Here is a 23646-nt window from a genome sequence, read left to right as displayed (position 1 = left end):
ATTATAGGACCTATGAATTTTCATAGGTCCTTGAAGATAGCAGGACATGTAAATAAGGTGGTGTGGAAGACAATTGGATACTTGCCCTTTATCAGTCAATGCACTGAATACAATAATGATGTAGTCAAATATACTGTTAGTTAGACTACAGCTGAAGTATTGTGTGCAGTTCTGGTCATCTCACTTTAGGCAAGAAGTGACTGCATTAGACAGGGTGTAGAAGAGACTCACCAGAATGTTGCCTGGGCTGGGTTGATTCAACTATGGAGAGAGACGAGAAAGCAGTGGAAGCTAAGGTGGAGGGGATCTGGTGAAGGTGTATAAGGTTCTGACAGGCAAAGGCACGGTAGAAAGGAAGAAACTTGTCTCTAACTGGACTCAACCGTTTTTAAGGTTTTAAGGTAAGGAGCAGGTGATTTAGATGGGACTTCAGGAAAGATTTTTTCACCTGGATGTTGTGGGTATCTGGAACTCATTGCCTACTATTGTAAGAGGTGCAGAAACTCTGAAGACATTTAAGAACTTTCTAGATGAGCACTTGAAATGCAATAGCATACAAGGTTATGGCCGCGTATTATATATATGTTTAGAGTCATAGAGTTGCACAGCACAGAAACAGACTCTTTGGTCTAACTCATCAATTTCGACCAGATATCCTCAATGAATCTAGTCCCATTTGCCAGCATTTGGCCTATATCTCTCTAAACCCTTCCTATTCATATACCCATCCAGGTGCTTTTTAAATCAGGGGGTGAAGGGCCTGTACTACGCTGTAATGTTCTATGTTCTAAGAAATGTTGTAATTGTACTCTGGCAGCTCATTCTATACATGCACAACCCTCTGCGTGAAAAAGTTGCCCCTTAGGCCACTTTTAAATTTTTTCTTTCTCATCTTAAATCTATATCCTCTAGTTTTGGACTCCCCCACTCCAGGAAAAAGACCTAGGCTGTTCATCCTATCCATGCCCTTCGTGCCTCTATAAGGTCACCCCTCAGCCTCCGACATTCCAGGGAAAACAGCCTCAGCCTATTCAGCCTCCCCTTGTAGCTCAAATCTTCCAACCCTGGCAACATCCTTGTACATCTTTTCTGAACCATTTCAAGTTTCACAATATCCTTCCTATAGCAGGGAGACCAGAATTGCATGCAGTATTCCAAAGTGTCCTAACCAATGTCCTGTACAGCTGCAGCATAACTTCTCAACTCCTATACTCAATGCACTGACCAATAAAAGCAAGCATACCAAACACCTTCTTCACTCCACTTTCAAGGAACTATGTAGCTGTACTTGAAGATCTCCTTGTTCAGAAACACTCCCAGGACCTTAGCATTAAGTGTGTGAGTCTTGCCCTGATTTGTTTTTCCAAATTGCAACATCTCACATTTATCTAAATTAAACTCCATTTACCACTCCTCGGCCCACTGACCCATCCAGTCAAGTTCCAATTGTCCCCTGAGATTACCCTCTTCACTCTCCACTACATCTCCAATTTTGATGGGCTGAAGGGTCTCTTTTCATACTGTGAAAACTATGCGAAACAGAAGCCCATATCAGTTGTCCTTGTAATCGCTCAGAACAAATCCGTGCACAATTATGAACAGTTTAGGGCTGTGCACTTGCACTGTCACTTAGAACCGTTAATAGCTTTAGAGCTTCAGGACACAGGCACTCAATCTGAATACAGGTAGATGTAAAGCAGATGAGATTAATAACTCACAAATCACATGACAGTCTCCTGAAAACATGGAGTAGAGTCGACATTCACTTGAATATAAATTAATGGGGTGATCGAACTAAGGTATTTAAGATGATGTTATGCCAGGTTTGTATAATCTGTCCTCAGAACCAGAAGGAGTGGAATTATTCCGGCTGGAGTTGACATGGAGCTTCATATCCCACCAGGATCACAGGGGAGTCACATGGTGACTCTAATCCCTCAAGTACTGCTTTTGACCTTCAGTCAGTATTTGTATAAGGAAGCCACAATACTCCAGGTTCCAATTAAAGGAGAAACCTGGGAGTTAAATCAAATGAAGAGGGAATGGGAACGCCATGTCATTCAGCTGTGTCTCGTATAGAATGACGAAGCTGTGTACAGTGATAATGTTCCTTATCTGACTTGTGCACAGTTTATGGAAGCATTAAAGAAAAAAAAATATATTATCAAACCTAGTTTGGTTAATTTGAAACTGAGAGGAATGACTCAAAATCTTAAAGACTCATCAAATGATGTGAAATAAGCTGACCCTGTGGCTGAGGATCTCGTTTCTTCCCTCTTCCAACTAAAATATGCATAATCCAAATAATGTGGTGGCTTTGGTTTAAATGAGTAAAACATACAGATATCTATCACAAATGTTCTTACATTTACGGGTAATATAAATGTCAAGAGATTGCCAGCAGATGAAAGCGATTGATCAAATTACCTTGGTTCAATTTGTGTTACTTTCTCTCTTATTTTATAAAAGCAACAGATAAAGTTCAGAATAACCAGTGTGAAAAAGCCTCCTGTGAACAGGAAAAGAACTCTGGTACTTTGATCCACATTAACACTTCAGTTACAGTTTCAACACAGCTTTGCAGAATCATTTTAACAAGCTCGTTGCAAAAGTATCTTTACATTGTAAATAACTGGGAACAAAAGAGTATAAAATGAAAAACATTCACAGAAAAGTAATTTTTTCAAAAAATGCATTTCCTGCAAAGTGGAAATCTTTAGTGCTGTGTAACTCAGATAGGGAGCACCTATAAACTTTAAAAGGGTTAAAATACCACAGGCAGAAGTGTCATGAAGTTTAGCACTTTATCTCTATAACTGTTGCAAATATGAAACTATATTACTCTGCTTTGGCAGATTGGACATGGGTAATTTTATTTGATGTTCTGAGTTAACCCTTACATCACTGCAGACTAACATTTGGCTGTAAAGAAAATTGAACTGATTGGACATGACACTGAAATTATGCCTGCAACTTAATTATGCCAGGCCAAGCAATGTATCCCCTGATGTCTCACACAGCACTAGTTCTTTTCTCATTTCTTACCAGTTTAAAAATATAAACAGAGGAAACCAAGAGGTAACGATGTAGTAGGTGAAGGTCCACATGTAAACAGTGTATTATGTTCCTGAGTGTGCTACTTTATACTGGTGCTAAATTGGTAAAAACAACACTCAAAGGAATTTAATACAAGCTCTTCTCAGTATTCAGTCTGAGCTCTGCTTTGGAAACTCAAACCTGAAATATCTAAATATTGACTTGATTTCCAGAGCTGAAATTTTCTGACTAAACTTCAAAATACTCCAAACAGCAGAACATCTTAAAATACAAACCTTTCCATTTTTCTTCCTGCAATTATTTCCATGCCAGTAGGTACAGTCATGCAAATTATAAAGCATTTTTTATAAATTTCGCAGCGCAGAGAGAATTTCAAATATGACAAAATGCAACACGAGAAAATATTAACGTGGAGAGCATAATGAGCACAAACATTCGTGATGAACTAATTGTCAGTTACCTGTTAGATGTATATTTTGCATTAAGAGCTGGTAAATGTTTTAAAAGGTTCATCTCTTGATTTTCAGCTTTGCTCTTTGACTAAGAACACACTTCGCTGTAATTTGCATTTTAATTTGCATTTTAACTGAAAAATCAGTCTTATTTCACTCGAACTTTTTTGGTTTAAAAATGGAATTCTGTTGGTGGAACTGAACTGGTTAATCTTGCAGCAAAGTTTACACTTTGTGTAAGAAACCTTCTGAGATTCTCAAATAATAACATAGCACCAGTAAATCAAGTACCAAATCTTTTATATCCTCAATGAATCAAAAAGCGTTTTAAGCTAGTTAAATATCTATTAGACTGCAGTTTCACAAACACTATATTTTAAATTAACATAACTCCATGGACAATGCTCTGGATGTTATTGTGTAACACAGTAATTTGTTCGAGAGAAACTTTTTAAAATTCAGATTAAATTATCACTTTTTTCTTGAAAAGAATAATTACCAAACAAGTTTTAAAACTCCAAGAATTCTTCAATGCATAAAAAACTCCAATAGTCAAGCAATTGCTAACGATGCAGCATTCAGTTGCGAGATTTAGTGATTACTTATACAAGCAATACCAGAAAAACTGATACTGCCACTTGTGAAAATAAGAACTCGATGCAAACACAAAAGCTTAAAAATCCTCAGCATGATTTGCAGGAACTGGTGGGCGTCAGAAGTCAGAGTACTTGCAATGAATAAAGTGTTTAAATTCTTGTTCTTACCAATGAATTTCTGAGGCATTGAGCTTTTCCGTTTGGCAACATTGCTAGCAAGTCTGTCCAGGACAAGAGCTCTCTCGGATCCCATCTCTGCCTTCAGGCTGTGCTGTCGAACTTCGTCAGTCTCTGCTCAAAGGGAGAAAAAAAATTACCAGAATAACATGAGGTTTCACCTCTGAACAGTTTGTGTGGCAGGTGGAAGGAAGCTCTGACGTAATGACTGAGGGTACTGGCCATTGGGGGCATGGAGAGAGACCTTGTGGTTACCACTTATGCTAGAGATGTGCTATCAGCACTATTTCATCAATGAAATAACTGATCAAAATTGAGCTTGGGTTGAAAATAGAGGGAAACAATGAGGAACATTCACCTAATCAGCATTAAGTTCTGTAATTCTGACTCATCCTGCTAACAACCTTCAAAGTATTCTGTTCCAAAACTGTCCTGATCTAGTGAAATGCATCAGCTTTATGCTAAACAATATAATAATTTATATGCATGATTTTATCCTTACATGAGCCAGTGTGGAATTCATGCAGTCCCTCAGTCTGCACCTATTCATGCAGCGACACATTGAATGTAGCTTAATTTATTTTCTGCTCTGGTCACAGGATCTTTAGAGTTACTTATAAAGTATTATAGTTTTGTTTTTTAAAAAATTCATCCATGGGATGTATGTGGTTGGGCCAGCAACTATTGTCCACCCCTAACTGCCTTTGTGAAGGTGATGGTGAGTTGCCTTCTTGAACCACTGCAGACCATTTAATGTGAATACACTCGCAATGCCAGAAGGGATTTCGTTCTACACCTTGAAATGGGGAGAGGAAGTATAAGAGCTATATCATCCTTCAGCCAAATGTCCTTACTGTGTTTCAGCTGCAGTCAACGTAGTACATCTCAACTCAAAGCTAAAAGATCATGAATATTCTTGTGAACACGCTCAGACAGACCTTGAACAGGACTGTCTAACCTGAATTATTTATTGAACTATGTTCATACATAGATAATGAAATAACTCCACAAAGGCCGGTATCCTGTCAACAAGTCACCCTTTACTTATACATGCATAGTATGACACTGATCCAGCTAGCTTAAGAGCCCAATCCTAGAATGACCAAAACCCCTGACACTCCTGTTTATAGCTGCATCTTGCACCCACATCGTCTTGACTGAAACTCATCCTCTTTCTCGGGCAGTAATGGCGTTGAAGCTGCGACATCTGCCATGTCCATCTCATCCTCAGAGGTTTTTTTGATGCTGTGCTGTTGGTTCTGACAGCTTTGCCTTATGTTCAGAGGGGCTGGGTATGCTTTGCTTCTGCCCTGTATGGCAGGTTGCAGTTTTTATATTGTCCTCTCCGATCTGAATTTTGTAAGTCACAGAACCTGACCTTGTGTTGACCATGCCTCTTGGCCATTCAAGGCCATCCCCATGGTTTCAACCCAACCTGTGTCTCCTGAAGTAAACTGCCTCTGTCGCTTAGAGGAGTCTTGAGTTCCTATTGCCATTAGCGATTCTGCTGGAGCTGTCCCTGTAGTTGCGTGAGGGATGGTCCTATAATCAATAGAAACTGGGACAGTTTGGCATTGAGTGAGGCTGTAGGCTGTTTCTTTAAGCCTGGTGTCAAAGTGTGGATTGCTCTTTCCACCAAACCATAGGATGATGGATGATGGTACAGTGCTGTCCTTACATGCCAAATGCCATTTGACTTTAGGAAATACTCAAATTCCCTACTCTTAAATGATGGCCCATTGTCTGTGACAAACACCTCTGGGAGTCTGTGCATCACAAAAGATGCTGGGAACTTTTGAATCATCACCCCGTGTTTGACAAATGAACTCTATGCACGTCCAACCATTTTGAATGGCTGTCCACAATGATTAAAAATATAGAGCCCATGAAAGGAACTGCATAGGTGAAGGGTAATCAAGTCTAGGGTTTACCTGACAATTCTCACTAATGTGGGGAGCTGCTGGCAGTAAGTTTTACCCTTGTTGACAGTCTGGGCACTGCCCCACCAACATGGCTATGTCTGCATCTAATCTTGGCCACCAGACATAACATTTTGCCAATGTCTTCATTTTGGAAACCCCTGGGTAACTCTGGTGGAGTTCAGCCAGTATCTGGTGGTGACCATTGCTCAGGACAATCACTCTTGCTCCCCCTAACAATATGCTGCCTTCTACAATGACCAGGTCCTGCTGGGTCAGAAAGTTTCAATTCTGGTTGTGATGGCCCTCTTGTTTCCCCCATCACCAGTTGTTTTAGTTTCGCCAGGATGGGATTTTTTTGTGTCCACAGTCTGATATTGTCAGAGGTGACTGCAAAGGTGTCCAGAAAGTTTAAAACCTGATCGGACTTTTCCAGTGGTGATACCACCGATGGTGTATCTGCCAGTGGGAGGCAGCTCAAGGCATCCATATTTGCAAATTGGCCTCCAGGATGATGTTCCAACTTGTAATTGTACGCACTAAGAATGAACTAGATCTGAAGCTATGGGCAACACTGCCCTGCCCTCTTTAAGTAGTCCTAGGAGGGATTTGTGGTTCGTTACTGTTACAAATGTCCATTCATAAAGGTATTGCTGGAACTTTCTCACATCAAAAACAACCATCAAATCTTCATTCTCTATCTGGGAGTTTCTTTGGTCAGCATCTACCAAAGTCCAGAAAGCATACACTATTGGGCGTTCCTCTCCAGTGGGCCACCAGTGAGCCAACACCACCCCGATATCATATGTGGAAGCATTACATGTCAGCACCACATCCTGCTTGGGATTGTAGTATTCCAACACCTTAGACAACAATAGTTGTGTTTTTGCTTCCCTAAAGGCTACATCTTGTCTCGGTGACGATTTCCAATGCTCACCTATTCTTAATAGCACATGAAAGGGTGCCAGGACAGAGGCTAAGTTATATATAAATTTTCTGTAATAAATTTACCAACCCAAGGAAAGACCCAAGCCCCAGTACAGACTTTGCCTTCACTTTATCTTCCAGTGGGTGTGACCCAGTCTTGTTGACTCTGTAGCCCAAGTAGGTCACTTGGGTGAATGGAAGACACATTTTTCCCTTCTAAGGCATATACCTGCCTTGGAGAAATGTTTAAGTACTAAGTCCAAGTTTTCTAAATGCTGTTTATAGGTCTTCCTGTTATTAGCACTTCCATCTTGGGGCAGCCCTGTAAAATATTCTCCAATGTCCACTGGAAAATAGCACCTGGTGATGATACTTCAAAAGGCAGTCTCATATATCAGATCAAACCCTAATGGGTATTAAATCTAGCATACTTCTGGGAATCCTCATCAAATCGCAATGCAGGTACGGGTGGCTCCTGTTCAGCTTTGTGAAGGGCAGCTACAGTGCCAGTTTTGTATTTAAGTCCTCAATATGAGAGATTGTGTACAAATCCAGCTAGGAAGAGTAATTTACGATTTGTTTGAAATCCCCACAAAGGTGAACTGACCTGTTGGGCTTCAAAATCAGTACGATCGGTGTTATCTATTCTGTAAATTGTCTTGATGATTCCTTTGCTTTCCAGCCTTCCGATTTCTGCCTCTACTTTTGCCCGTAAGGCAAGTCGCATTGGGTGGGCCTTACAGAATTAGGGAATTGCTTTTTGGTCAATATGTAAGGTGGCCTTGGCCCCTTTGATAGTCTTTGGACCTGCCTGAAAAACATCTGAGTATTTAATCTGGACTTCACTCAGGCAGCCATTTTTTAAATCGAAAAATGTTGAGCCAATCAAGTTGAACTTTTCTCAATCAATTTTGTCTCATCAAGCATGGGCCCAAGCCTTTTACTACAATCTGAGGTAACTGAACCAGTTGCTTCACATAAGAGACCAGAACCGAAGTTGTACCCTTATTCTCTAAAGATTGCCTGGTATAGGTTTTCAGCTAGCCGAGTCCTTATGCAAACTTAAGGGTTGGAGTCCAGAGTGAATTTTGTTAAAGACTGGTTACACAATTACTGCCATGCAGGTATCGATCTTCATTAGAACTGGGTGACCATTTAACCAGACACTTAGTTTGATTGGTTCTGATTTTACATTTTTTTCATTTATTTGTGGGATGTGGGCATCACTAGCTGGCCAACATTTGTTGCCCGTTCCTTGTGAAGATCATGATGCAGACCATTTGATATGGGTAGACTCACAACACCCTCAGGGAGGGAATTCCAGGACTTTGACTTTGCGACACTGAAGAAACGGTGATATATTTCCAAGTAAAGATGGTGAGTGGCTTGCAGAGGGGTGCTATTCCAATGCTTCTGCTGCCCTTGTCCTTCTCCATGGAAGTGGCCATAGATTTGGAAGGTGTTGTCTAAGGATCGTTGGTGAATTTCTGCATCTTGTAGATGGTTCAGACTGGTACTACTGAATGTTAGCGGTGGAGGAAGTGGATGTTTGTGGATGTGTGTTGCTTTGTTCTGGATATTGTTGAACTTCTTGAGTGTTGATGGAGCTGCACCCATCCAGGCAAGTTGGGAGTACTGAATCACACGCCTGACTTGTGCCTTGTAGATGGTGGACACGCTTTGGGGAGTCAGGAGGTGAGTTATTCACCGCAGTATTCCTGGTGTCTGACCTGGATGCTGGTTTGGATGTTGCTAAGCAATTTAATTATTCCAAACTGTAGGTGGTCTTTCCATGGTGTACACTCTCCTGGATATAAACCTCTGAATTTTCTTATTCCATTCAGGCCCAGAGGGACTCTTACTGTTTCAACTCCACATACTGTAGCAATTACAGTGGCCTACCAGTCTGGATCCTTGAGAAATCTTAACCATTTAGCTGAGACTTGGCTTTGTTTTGGGGTTTTTCTGTGGGCTGAGTTCACATCTTTCCTGTAGTAAAGTGACCAGAACTGCACTCGGTACTCCAGCTGTGGCCTGACCAATGCGCTGGAGAATTCAAACATTGCTCTTATAATCTATGAGGAGAAAGTGAGGTCTGCAGATGCTGGAGATCAGAGATGGAAATGTGTTGCTGGAAAAGCGCAGCAGGTCAGGCAGCATCTAGGGAACAGGAGAATCGACGTTTCGGGCATTAGCCCTTCTCATGACTGATGAAAGCAAGTGCCCCATATGCTTCCTTAACTATCTTATTTATATACTCTGTGAATAATTATCCCAAGATCTCTCTATCCCTTGAAGCTACTCAGTGTCCTGCCATTCATTAAACACTTTCTCATCTTAATCTTCTTCCAGAATACATCACCTTGCACTTATCAGGGTTAAATACTATATGCCACTTCTTCTAATTTCTGTTTGGATTCCTGCTGGTATCTAGCTGTTCCTATTTCTGCCAGTTGCACCGGCTGCCAGTGTCTTTCTGCTCTGGGTTTTGCCATTTTATTGCCATGTTTTGCTCACTGGTCTCTATGAGCTGAAACTATTTGTTCTGATCTCTGATTCATTCTGATTGGTTTTGTGTACTGCTCCATTTTCTGCTGTACTCGCTTTAGTACTGAAACATGGTGGAAGACTGCTGTTTGCTTTTGTTTAAAGTTTTGCGCCAGTCCAGGTGATGCTGGGTGTTGGCCCCACTGCTCAGAGCAAAGATTTTTTGGTTTTATCATTTCTACCATAGTGTGAGCATGCTCAGTGGCAGACATGGAGTCAGACTTTGTAACTAGAATCCTTTATTGAATTACGTACAATATAAACATAGGAGGAAAAGCAGGCCACTTGGGTCAGCAAGTCTTCTACACCATTCAATGAAATCACTGTTGGTCTGATCACCTTCAACTCAACTTTCCTACATGGTCCCCATAACCTTTAGTTCCCTCGTTGATTAAAAATCTGTTTATCTCAGCCTTGATTATACTTAATGATTTGCCTTGACAGCCCTCTGTGGTAAAGAACTCCACAGCTTCACTACTCTCTGAGAGAAGATACTCCTTCTCATCTCTATCTTAAATGAGATTATGCCCTCTGGTCCTAGACTCTCCCACAATGGGAGAAAACTTCTCAGCATCTATCCTGTCAAGCCCTGTAAGAATCTTTTCATTGAAGTTTAACAAATTCAGCAGTTTCAATGAGGCCACCTCTCATTTTCCTAAACTTCAATGATTACAGGTCTAACCTGCACAACTCTCCACATAAGAAAATCTTTCCATTCCTGGGATTAGCCTAGCAAACCCTCCCTGGGTTGTCTCCAATGCCAATGTATCTTTTCTTAGATAAGGGAACCAAAACTGTTTAGTGACCTTGGTGTGGATAACAAGAACTATGAATTGGACTGGGTCAACACGATGATACTAGGACAGGCTAAACAAAGAACAGCAGGAGAATTCCTGGAAGCACGGTACTCACCTTCAGACTCCATCAACAAACACAATGACCTGGACCCAATATACAAATCACTGCAATGGAAAACCAACCAGAAACAGCTCAAACAGAACCAGATCAATTCAAAGTGGAACAGTACAGCAGCTTCACAGAAGGCAACACAGTAATAATGATGTCACCTAGAAAGGGAACAAAATATCTTCCAACAAACCCACCAGCTCAGCAAACGGACCAACATCAAATTCAACCAGCTCCCGAACTACAGATCTTTACCAAAACCTTAAACTGCAATAATATGAAGTGCTAAGTCCCTTGCCGATGTTAAATCTGGTGATGAAAATGAAACTGATTAACTACACCCAGCTTGAAAGTTTATTCTAGATGTTGCAATTCGTCCATACTCCCACTGAAGTTTCCTGGTTTGTGTTCTCTCCAATTGAAGGCACAACATGTGACATTGAAGAACTGATCCAAGACTTCTTTGAATTCTGAATATCCTCTCAACCACACCAACCTTCTGACTAGATAAGATAAAATCTAACCATCTCCCCATGACATTTAATGACATAATCGTCACTAAATACTCCTATTTAACATCCTGACCAGAAACTGACCTGAACCAATATAAACACAGTGCTACAAGAACAGGTTGATTGCTAGGAATTCTGCATTAGAAGGCCTCCTATCTCCCTAATGCCTGTTCTTCATCTACAAGGCACAAGTCAGGAGCTTGGTACTCTCCTTATGCCTGGATGAGTACAGCTCCAGCAACACTCAAGACACACACCATCCAAAACACAGCACCTCACTTGACTGGCAGCTCATCCATCACTTTAAACGTTAATTCCCTTCACTACCAGGGCACAATTGCAGCAGTTTGCAACATCTACAAGATGCACACATTAACCCACCAAGGCTCCTCCACCAGCACTTTCCAAATCCATGATCTCAACCAGCTAGAAAGACAGGGGCAGTAGATGCATGGAAGCATCACTGCCAACAAGTTCCCTGTCAGGCCACACACCACCCTGAGCAGCAAAATGGGATTATGTTGCTGTTGCTTTACTGATGTTGAATCAAAATTCCAGAACTCCCACAGTGAGTGTGTGTACCTGCTGGATCCCTGGGCTGTTTTGCAGTAGCTTTAAGACTGCATCTTGCCACCTCCTTCTCAAAGACAATTCAGAATGGGCAATAAATGCTGGCCTTACCAGCAATATCCATATCGCCTGAATGAATAAATTAAAGAAACTATCACAGCAAGCTACAGAACATGACAGAATCAACAAACACTTTCAAAAATGCTCTCATACAATTTTTTTAAAAAATTTGAATATATTTAATTGCTGGACTATTGCTGCAAGTTTTGAAATGAGAAATTAAAGAATGTAACCTAATGTCACATATCAGAAGTTGTGACCTATATAAAGGGATGTGATGTGATCATATCTGAATGCATTGCCCTATTTAATAAAATGGAAATTTTACATAAAGGGAAATAAAATGATCACATTTTTAACCTTTAGACTAATGGCAGGTACAGGGAAATGACAGGCTTCCTAGACTAACTAGTCATTTTCTAAAGAAATTACAGCTACACGACCTGATGGTGAATTTATTGAGTATGGCGTTGATTAGATCTTCCCTTCCAGAGAACATTAGATTCCTGGGATTGTTACTTCATATTCAACTCAGTGTCTAATCTATCCACAATGTTAATTAAGTTTTGTGAGGAAATACAAATGCAGTCACTTCATAAAAAAGCGGGGCATTTAAACTGAAGTCCCATCAAAATGAATACAAAAGTATTTTCTGATAAATTTGATTCCTCAAGAATCTCCAAAGGACTTGGGACCAAAATGTGAGCAGTGTGAAAACTTTCCCCAACGCTTCAATAATAATTAAACTGGATTATTTTAAGTCTTCAGTTGCTGGGAGCTTGCACTTTGGCTGCTCTTGCCTCATATCCATAGGTGGAAACAGGAATTAGCAAAACGCTTCCTACTGTGTCCTGTTTTGTCTCCAAATGAGGAGAAATGGCTGAGTTTTGTCACCTGGTGTACTGTATATGAATTTGTAGAAGAACTATCCAAACATTTTCCCAGTAGCATGCTAACAAAGTACAGATGAATGTGCAATGTTACGACATCAGCTAATGATAATAGCCTATTTTTTTAATATCCTTGGAAGAGAGAAACAGCTATCCTGAAAATTCAAATAAAATGATCAAAAGTGGGAAACCCAAAATGAGGACGTGAATGTCAGTACTTTTGAGAATAACTTGAGATAGTGTTAGCAACCTGAGCCTTTCCCCTTCAAGACTTTGTTGAACTCCATGAGTGAAGTACTGCAACAAATTAAATTTATTATCTTCTTGAAACTTGCCAGAGTTACACAGCCATAATGCAGAATCTCTATCTGCATCTGATCATGTCTGCCTTCATTCCTTTCCAATGCAGTCATAAACCCTCAACGTATCGATTCATCAAGCAATTCAGTTGATGCACGGTCAACAAACAGAGCCAGGAACCAGTCAGCGACAGAGAGGGCTTGTTGCTGGCTCTGTAACCGAGCGATAAAATGATGTGGACACTGAGCTAGGGAAGACAAGATCAAAGGATATAGTCAGGACCGGTAAAACTGATTTACTTCTCTGTTCCCAGAGAAATAATTAACTTCTAAAGTCCAGTCAAATCCAACAAGTCGAACATTTCACTGACACCTGGGCACAATTGAAAGGGAGAACTGTGGAAAATGATTTCCAGTTTCAGCTTCGCCTTCTAAAATCACTATAGTATCCAGAATAATCCCACAGGATTCCCTTAACTGACACAGGACTCCTCGCTCAGTAATCAGCTGAATATAGCACATTCTAGTCAGATTTCCACAGGGCCAATATTCAACGTTTGTGAGAAGATTTGTAACTCGGGTGCTCGTTGCTGTGGTTCTGTTCGCCGAGCTGGAAGTTTTTGTTGCCAATATATCTGCAATCGCAAGGGCACGGCATCACCAGTCACATGGCTCAGTGATTCCAGACATGCTATTTCTGCCCTTTTTTTATTGAGACTTCACCTGGTTGCCCAAGTGAACCCCAGCTAATACAGATGCTGAAATGTTTTGCAAACATGCCAGAAATTTGCTATTTAAACTGTCCTTTTATTTTTCTGTGGAAAATAAAGTGGAATCTTCAGCTGCAATCTGTAGTGTCAACCAAGAAAAATGACTGCAGCCAACATTTGGTGCTGAGATAAAGATTGACAATGGTAATGGTATGCAGAGCTCTTAATGGATGCAGAAAACAAGATAATGGCTAGCTATGTGCATTGGCTGACTGACGTTGCCAATCAATGTCAGTTGTAATAGCATTAAAACTACTGGTCAACATCAATATAGACTGCTGTCAACAATGCACATCCATCATTTGGTTTCTGCATGAACAGCTGATTCATCAGGTCTGCTCCAGCATTTTGTTAGGAAAATGCAGATTGATAACATAATTAAATGCACACAAATCGAAAGATGGAACAGAGCACAGATAATTTAGAATGTCGCAAGGTTTGTGAAGGTTTGTAGCTCAGGTTGAGGTTTAGGGTGTAGGTTTGCTCGCTGAGCTGTAGGTTTGATATCCAGACGTTTCATTACCTGGCTAGATAACATCATCACTTGGAGGTCGCCACTGATGATGTTACCTAGCCAGGTAATGAAACGTCTGGATGTCAAACCTACAGCTCAGTGAGCAAACCTACACCCTAAATTTAGAATGTTCTAAAGAAAGGTCGCTGGACTCAAACTGTTAACTCTGTTTTCTCTCCACAGATGCTGCCAGGTCAGCTGAGTTTCTCATATTTCCAACCTCCTTGTTTTATTATACTTGAAGATATATGCCCAACAATCTTTGAAGGTGGCAGGACAAATTGAGAGAGTAACCAGTAAAGAATGCAGAATCCTAGGCTTTATTAATAGGAGCATAGAGTACAAGAGCAAAGGAAGCGATGTTAAAATTGTATCCAGCAATGGTCCAGCTTCAACTGTAGTATTGTGTTTAGTTCTGGGCACCACATTTTAGGAAACTAGTGCAGATATTAGAGAGAATGTGTAAAGGATTCATGAGAAAGGTACCTGGGGTGAGGAATTTCAGTTACGTCGACATGTTGGAGAAAACTGAGTTCCTCGAAGAAAAGAAAGTTAGGAGGAGATTTGATTGAGGCATCCAAAATCATGAGGGGTCTGGATCGAGAATGGGAAATTGTTCCTCCTGAAGGCAGGTTTGTGACAAGAGAGCATGGATTTAAGTTAATTGGCAGAAGAAACAATAGCAACATGAGGAGCAACCTTTTCACACATTGAATGTTTAGATCTGACATGCACTGCCTGAGATTATGGTGGAGGAAGGATTAATCTAGACAATAGAGAAGGATTAGGATTTTATCTGGAAGGGAAAATTGTTCAGTGCTCCAGGGAAAAGACAGGAGAGTGTAAGAGGTAAATTGTTCCTCGGTAAAAGTAGAAAAGATATAACAGAATCATAGAGATCGACAGCAGATAAAAGGGGCCTTCGACCCATTGCTTTTGAGCCAGTCAAAAATAACCAGTTAACTATTCTAATCATATTTCCAGTACTTGGCCCATAGCTGTTTATGCCTAGGCATCACAAGTACACATCTAAATACTTAGTTGTGATGAGGGGTTCATGCCTCTACCAGCCCTACAGGCAGGGATTTCCAGAATCTCATCACCCTCTGGGTGAAAAGATTTTTTCTCACACTCACACTAAATCTTCTGCCCCTTATCGTAAAGCTATGCCACCTAGTCTTTGACTCCCTCCATAAGGGGAATAGTCATTTCCTGACTACCCTATCTATGCCCCTCATAATTGTACAGATTTCAATCATATCCCCTCTCAGTCTCCTCTGCTCCAAGGAAAACAGTTGCAGTCAGTCCACTCTCTCTTCATAACTTAAAACTTTTCAGCCCAGGCAGCATCCTGATAAATCTCATCTGTATCTTTTCAAGTGCTATTACATCCCTCCTATAATGTGGATTCCGGAATGGGACAAATGGCCATAACAGCTATGTGAAAACTAAGAAGATTATTTAATTTCATTGATTTTTATGTAACAAGAAAAGGTTTGACCTCTTATGTTTATCTGATGTCATATGCCCTCGAAAAAAAACGCAGTTTATTAATACATTGGTACATTCTGAGGCAATGTTAAGAACAAATTGTTCCTGCCGCAAACTTCATTACTTGTTGTCCAGATTTGTCAAATGTAGAATGGTGAAAAACACCAGATTCAACCACCTAGGCCAAGCACAAGTAAAGGAAAATGCTCATTTCCTGTTAGATATGTAATGTGGTTGCCTTGTGATAGAGGTATGTGCACAGAGGTAGATTATTTTGCAATCACAACTGTCTATCTGATTAACAATGATTATTATCAGAAGCAGCTGGGATCCTCTGATAATTATTGCATAAAAAGAAACATGCTTGATTTCAGGATATGTTTGGTACAGACAGCTTCAACAGGAAATAATGCCTTCTGTGCTTTGGAATTCACATTTAGAGATACTTTCCATGAAAATCTCTCATTCCATGCAAATATTTTAGTTTGTGAATTTGATCTGTTTGAAATTAATGTTACAACTGGCAGTGGATAATGAGTGATGGCCTGCCTAGGATACTGGACCTACTTTTCCTTTAATTGTGAGAGTAGCACAGACTCATTTTTACTGATTTCTGGGACTTTTTGGAAAGGAAGCTTCCTATGAAACTCCCCAGCTTTCTTCCTGGAAAACTCCATTTTCCACTTGATATTTGCCCAAAGGGAAAGATCTCAAATCAGGTGCTTTCACTATTCTTTTAAGATAGTTAGATATGAGCTTTATACTACAGGAATGATGAGTTCTGCTTTATTAAAACATTCTCTACAATAACTTCTGTTAAGAAACTGGCATATTTTGGTGCCTATAGAAATAGGTATCCAGCAGTGTTACAAGAGTGAGGAGTTTAACATCACACATTGTACTGCGAGGGGCAATGAGAAGATACAAAGAAGTCCAGCACTTGTGATGAATAATAACCCAACTATAATAAAGTGCTTTTAGAAACAGCAAGAATTTCAATGATTTCAGTGCTAATTTAACATCTGTCTTTCCAATTCTTCTTCTGAAATAAAGTGCACACTTTACCAGTTTGATTCCAAGTAAGAAATCAACTGCCTTTTACATGGATTTCCTAATTTCTTGCAATTAGAATGCCAAACATTTGGTCTTCCAACGAGAGGCCAATCCAAATGCTGTTGCTAAGTCAGGTTCCCTCACACCTATTCCAATTGGTCCATGGTTAAACCGACTGATCTAGTGTCACTGAGCAGCTTCACCTGATTGAAAGAAAGGGAGAATGTGGTCTGGCTTCGATGTCCCACATGCAGTACCTGTTAGCTCCATTAATGTTGCAAGCTGCAAGCAGCTGCATTAAACCTGATTTTTAAAACTGCAGCCATTCCTTTACACAGTTCCCTTATTTCAAAGCAATAATTTATGTTTTGGTCCACAGTCAAAATATATTATAGAATCCCTACACTGTGTAAGCAGGCCATTCGGTCCATTGAGACAACACTAACCCTCCAAAAAGCACCTCACCCAGACTCACCCCATCCCTGTAGCCCTGCATTTCCTAAGGCTAAACCACCTGGCCTGCACATTCCTGGACAGTATAGGCAATTTACCATGGCCAATCTACCTAACCTGCACTGCATATCTTTGGACTGTGGGAGGAAACTGGAACAGCTGGAGGAAATCCATGCAGACACAGGAAGAATGAGCAAATTCCACAGACAGTCATCTGAGGCTGGAATTGAACCTGAGTCCCTGGCACTGTGAGACAGCAATTCTAACCACTGAGTTAGCATGCCAACTATACCAAAATAAAAAGATGCAGTCTTTACAACAGAGCAAAAGAGAACAGGGATGTTTGACACAGAGTCAGCATATTTTTGTGAAATGGAAAATTTCTTCGAGCTCTTTTAGGGTTTAAACAAAGCAGAGTTGATGAAAAGGCAAAGGTTGATATAGTGCATTTGGATTTCCAGAAAGCATTCAAAAAATTGTCTCATAAAAGTTTATTACACAAGATAGGAACTCACTACATTAGGGATAATGTATTAGCATGGACTGAGGATTGGTTGACATAGAGAAGACAGATTTGGGATTGATGGCTCTTTATTAGGTTGAAAAGACATAATTAGTGGAGCACCACAGGATCAATCTTAAGGTCGAAAATATATTAATAACTTGGAGGAGGGGTCTGTGTGTAATATATCCAAATTTAGGGAAGTTAAAATAATAGATGCGAGGGAATACTGTGATGAGGACATAAGGAATCTGCAGGGAGATAAAGAGAAAGGGAAAATATTTAGCAGATCGAGTATATTGTAGGCAAGTGTAAGGTAACACACTTTGGCAGGAAAAATTATATTATTTAATTGGGAACAGATTCTGATAAAATAACCTTGATGTTCTTGTGTGAAACACAAAACAATTTATTAAGAAGAAAAATGGAATTTTAGCCTGTATGGATGGAGTTTAAAAATGGGAGGTTCTGTTACAACTGAACAGGGTGTTGGTGAGCACCTGGAGTACTATGTACAATTTTGGTCCCTGTATTTAAAAAAGCATACTGGTACTGGGGGCAATTCAAGGAAGATTCACTTGTCTGGTTCTTCAGATGAAGGTGTTAACAATACAATCAAATACAGCACAGGAAGAGGCCCTTCAGCCCACCAAGCCTAACCAATTCCTAATCCTTATTCAAACCCGTTACCTATTGACCATGTGCAGTATCTATCCTACTGCTCGCCTTCCGTTTATGTATCTATCAAGATACATCTTAAACATTGCTAACCTGCCAGGTTCCACCACCTCCAATGGCAATGCGTTTCAGGTACCCCTCCCCTCTGTGAAAAATCGTCCTTGCATTTCTCCCGTAAACTTTCCCCATATCACTTTGAAACTGTCCCCTCTTGGAGTTGATCTCTCCATCCTGGGAAAAAGCCCCTGACTATCCATCCTATCAGTGTCTCTCATAATTTTGTAGACCTCTATCAGGTCGCCCCCCCCTTCAGCCTCCAGCTTTCCCATGAAAACAATCCGAGTTTATCCAACCTTTCCTCATAACTAAAACCCTCCAGGCCAGGCAACATCCTTGCAAACCTTCTCTGCACCCTCTAAAAAGCATCCACATCCTTCTGGTAATGTGATAACATTCTGAAAGTGGGCAAACCAAAAGTTTTGTACAGCTGAAACAAAACTTGCCAACTTTTATATTCAATGCCCTGGCCAATGAAGACAAGCATGCTGTATGCCTTCTTTACCACCTTATCCATCTGTGTTGCCACTTTTGGGGATGTGTGGACCTGTACGGCCAGATCCTTCTGTATGTCAATGCTCCTAAGAGTTCTACTATTTATTGTAGAGTTTGCACCTGAATTTGATCTTCCAAATGCATTTGTCCTGATTAAACTCTCTCTTTTCTACCCAAATTTGCAATCTGGATTCTGGGTAATCCAAGATGGAGGACAGGAAAAAAAATGTGGCTATGACAGATGCTTGTTTTTTGAGGTATTTTAAGCGTTGGAACTGATTTCCTCGAATTCCAGGAGCAGTAATTACTATTTTATAAGATGTTGCATTGTTTTGGAATCTTGGGGAAAAAAGATCAAAACAATGGCAGTTTAAAAAGGAGGAAGAGGCACAAAGGCAGAGACCACATGGTCAGAGAGAGAGAGAGAGAGAGAGAGAGAGGTGGGGGGGGGGGGGGGAAGGAACAGCTATGTGACACACAGTGAATCTTCACAGCTATGACCTTTGCTGTTTGAGTTCATGTATTTCTGGACATCGGAGTGGGTCTAAGAAAAATTAACCAGCAGCAAAAATCACAGCTGACCTTGGAGGAACCTGTGTGGGAGAGCTCACAGCATGGGAGCAGATAAGTGTTTGGTTTTTAAGTGTAACCTTACTTTTTTTGTGAATCTACAATAGTGAGTAAAATGGTGCTTTTTGGTTATATGTTTTATTGAGATCTGTCTCTTGATTAAAACTTAAAAATATAAAACACAGGTACTAAGTTTGCCTGGAGCAGTGTTTTTAGAGCAGTAAAACTGTGCTATTTTCTGCCTCTGTAGATTGTTCAGGTAGAGTGATGTGGTTTTCTTGTTGGGTGTGGGAGATTAGGGAGAGTTTTTATGTTACTGATGATTATGTCTGTAGGAAGTGTGTTTGGTTGCGAATCCCATCAGATCACTTGGATTGGTTGGAGCGACAGTTAGAGGAAATGAGGAATTTACAGGAGCTGGAGAGTGTAATGGATTGCAGTTAGAGAGAGAAAAACCTCCGATACAATCAGGTAGATGGGTTTCCTTCAAGAAAGGTAGGAGAGGGAGGCAGGTAGTGCAGGGGTCTCCTGTGGCTATGCCCATTTCAAACAAGTATGCTATTTTGGAAAATGTAGGGAGTGATGGACTCTCAGGAGCATGTAGCAGTAACAGCCAAGTTTCTGGTACCGAGACTGGGTCTAATGTAATGAGGGGTACATCAGGTTCCAAGTGATCAATTAAGATAGGGGAGTCTCTAGTCAGAGGCACAGACAGTTGTTCCTGCGGGCGACAGTGACAAATCAGAATGGTGTGTTGCCTCACTGGTGCCAAGATCAAGAATATCTCGGAAAGAGTGAAGAATAGGAGGGTTGAGCAGATGAATGTGTTACTAAGGAGCTAGTGCATGGGAGAAGGATTCACATTTTTGGATCATTAGAATCTCTTCTGGGGTAGAAGTGACCTGTAAAGAAGGATGGATTGCACCTGAATTGCACCTGAATATACTGGCAGGGAGATTTGCTCGAGCTGCTCAGGAGGATTTAAACTAGTAAAGTTTGGGGTGGGGAGGTGGGGCGGGGCAATGGAGATAGTGAGGAAACAGATCAGTCTGTGACCAAAAGAGAAAATGCTGGAAAATCTCAGCAGGTCTGGCAGCATCTGTAAGGAGAGAAAAGAGCTGACGTTTCGAGTCTAACTGACCCTTTGTCAAAGCTGATTTGCTTTTATTTAGATCAGTCTGTGACCTCTACAGTCAGACAGTCAGGGCAGGCAGGAACAAAGTAGAGAATAAGGTAGGACTAATAAATTAAACTGCATTTATTTCATTGCAAGAGGCCTAACAGGGAAGACAGATGAACTCAGGGCATGGTTAGGAACATGGGACTGGGATATCATAGCAGTTACAGAAACATGGCTCAGGGATGGACAGGACTGGCAGCTTAATGTTCCAGGATACAAATGCTACAGGAAGGATAGAAAGGGAGGCAACAGGGGAGGGGGAATGGCATTTTTGCTAAGGGATAGCATTATGGCTATACTTCGGGAGGATATTCCTGGGAATACATCCAGGGAAGTTATTGGGTAAAACTGAGAAATAAGAAAGGGATGATCACCTTATTGGGATTATATTACAGACCCACCAGTAATTGAGAAACAAGTTTGTAAGGAGATCTCAGTTATCTGTAAGAATAATACAGTGGTAATGGCAGGGGATGTTAACTTTGCAAACATAGACTGGGACTGCCCTAGTGTTAAGGGTTTAGATGGAGAGGAATTTATTAAGTGTGTACAAGAAAACTTTCTGATTCAGTATGTGGATGTACCTACTACAGAAGATGCAAAATTTGACTGACTTTTGGAAATAAGGCAGGGCAAGTGACTGAGGTGTCAGTGGGGGAGCACTTTGGGGTCAGTGACTGTAATTCTATTAGTTTTAAAATAGTGATGGAAAAGGATAGACCGGATCTAAAAGTTGAAGTTCTAAATTGGAGGAAGGCCAATTTTGACGGTAATAGGCAAGAACTTTCAAAAGTTGATCGGGGATGGATGGAAAATGGGAAGCCTTCAAAAATGAAATGATGAGAGTCCAGAGACAGTATATTCTTGTTCGGGTGAAAGGCAAGGCTTGTAGGTGTAGAGAATGCTGGATGACTAGAGAAGTTGAGGTTTTGGTTAAGAAAAAGAAGGAAGCATATGTCAGGTATAGACAGCAGAGATTGAATGAATCCTTACAAGAATATCAAGGCAGCAGGAGTATACTTAAGAGAGAAATCAGGAGGACAAGAAGGGGACATGAGATAGCTTTGGCAAATAGGGTTAAGGAGAATTCAAAGGGATTTTATATATACATTAAGGACAAAAAGATAACTAGGGAGAGAATAGGACCCCTCACATATCAGCAAGGCAGCCAATGGGGAGTTACTAAACAAGTATTTTGTATCAATGTTTACTGTGGAGAAGGACATGGAAGATATAAAATGTGGGAAATAGATGGCAACATCTTGAAAAATGTCAACATTACACAGGAGAAGGTGCTGCATGTCTTAAAACACAAAGGTGGATAAATCTCCAGAACCTAATCAGGTGTACCCCAGAACACTGTGGGGAGCTAGGGAAGTGATTGCTGGGCCCCTTGTTGAGATATTTGCATCATCAATAGTCACAGGTGAGGTGCCAGAAGACTAGAGGGTGGCTAACATGGTGCCACTATGTAAGAAAGGTGGTAAGGAAAAGCCAGGAAATACAGACAGGTGAGCTGACATCGGTGGTGGGCAACTTGTTGGGGGGAATCATGAGGGACAGGATTTACATGTATTTGGACAGGTATGGATTGATTAGGGAGAGTCAACATGGCTTTGTGTGTGGGCAATCATGTCTCTCCCTAACTTGATTGAGTTTTTTGAAGAGGTAACAAAGAGGATTGATGAGAGCAGAGTGATGGACGTGATCTATATGGACTTCAGTAAGGCGTTCGACAAGGTTCCACATGGTAGACTGATTAACAAAGTTACCGATGGAATACAGGGAGAATTAGCCATTTGAATACAGAACTGGCGCAAAGATAGAAGACACAGGGTGGTGGTGGAGAGTTGCTTTTCAGACTGTAGGCCTGTGACCAATGGTGCTGGGTCTGCTGCTTTTTGTCATTAATATAAATGAATTGAATGTGAGCATAAGAGGTATAGTTAGTAAGTTTGCAGATGACACCAAAATTGGAGGTGTAGTGGAAAGAGAAGAAGGTTACTTCAGAGTACAATGGGATCTTGATCAGATGAGCCAATGGGCCAAGGCGTGGCAGGTGGAGTTTAATTTAGATAAATGTGAGGTGCTGCATTTTGGAAAGGCAAATCAGCGCAGAACATCATACACTGAATGGTAAGGTCCTAGGGAGTGTTGCTGAACAAAGAGACCTTGGAGTGCAGGTACATAGTTCCTTGAAAGTGGAGTCACAGGTGGATAGGATAGTGAAGAATGAATTTGGTATGCATTCCTTTATTGGTCAGAGCATTGGGTTTAGGAGTAGGGAGGTCATGTTGTGGCTGTACAGGACACTTTTGGAATATTGTGTGCAACTCTGGTCTCTCTCCTATAGGAAGGATATTATGAAACTTATAGGCTGGGGCTGTTTTCCCTGGATGGGTATATGAGTAGGAAGGGTTTAGAGGGATATGGGCCAAGTGCTGGCAAATGGGACTAGATTAATTTAGGATATCTGGTCAGAATGGACGAGTTAGACTGAAGGGTCTGTTTCCATATTGTACATCTCTATGACTCTATCACTCTATCCAGATCCCACTGTAACCTTTGACGATACTCCTCACTATCTGCAACTCCATAATTTTGGTGTTATAACAAATCAAGAATGGCTAAATGGGCTTTTATTTATTAGAGTTTAGAACAATGGAGCGATCATATTGAAACATACAAGATTCTGAGGAGGTTTGACAAGGCAGATGTTAAGATGCTGTTTAAACTGCTAGAAGTATGGGTGGGTTGCGCTTCGGCGGGTCGGTGTGGACTTGTTGGGCCGAAGGGCCTGTTTCCACACTGTAATCTAATCTAATCTAATATAAAGAATTTTGAAAAAGGAGACATAGTCACAGAATAAGGGGACACTCATTTAAAATGAGAAGGAATTTCTTCTCTAAGAGGATAGTGACTGTCCAGGATTATTTCATATTCCAGAGTCTCTCCTTCAACATATATAGGA

At 40.8% G+C, this 23646-nt stretch overlaps 1 protein-coding gene across 3 annotated transcripts in view; it reads right to left on the bottom strand.

Annotated features, from left to right (window-relative positions):
- LOC122539702 (zinc finger protein Aiolos-like) overlaps positions 1-23646 on the bottom strand; it is a 228060-nt gene that overhangs the window by 15247 nt on the left and 189167 nt on the right. For all 3 annotated transcript variants that reach the window (XM_043674701.2, XM_043674703.2, XM_087977701.1), the window contains exon 7: positions 4274-4396. In XM_043674701.2, coding sequence (XP_043530636.1) covers positions 4274-4396 — 123 coding nt within the window. The remainder of the gene's footprint in view (positions 1-4273; positions 4397-23646) is intronic.

This window comes from Chiloscyllium plagiosum, unplaced genomic scaffold (assembly GCF_037043375.1).
Source record: "Chiloscyllium plagiosum isolate Xiang-an unplaced genomic scaffold, Cpla_swu_hap1 HiC_scaffold_32, whole genome shotgun sequence".
NCBI classification, from domain to species: Eukaryota; Metazoa; Chordata; class Chondrichthyes; order Orectolobiformes; family Hemiscylliidae; genus Chiloscyllium; species Chiloscyllium plagiosum.
Note: the sequence above shows the minus strand (reverse complement) of the source record. Positions and strands in the feature narration are given on the sequence as shown.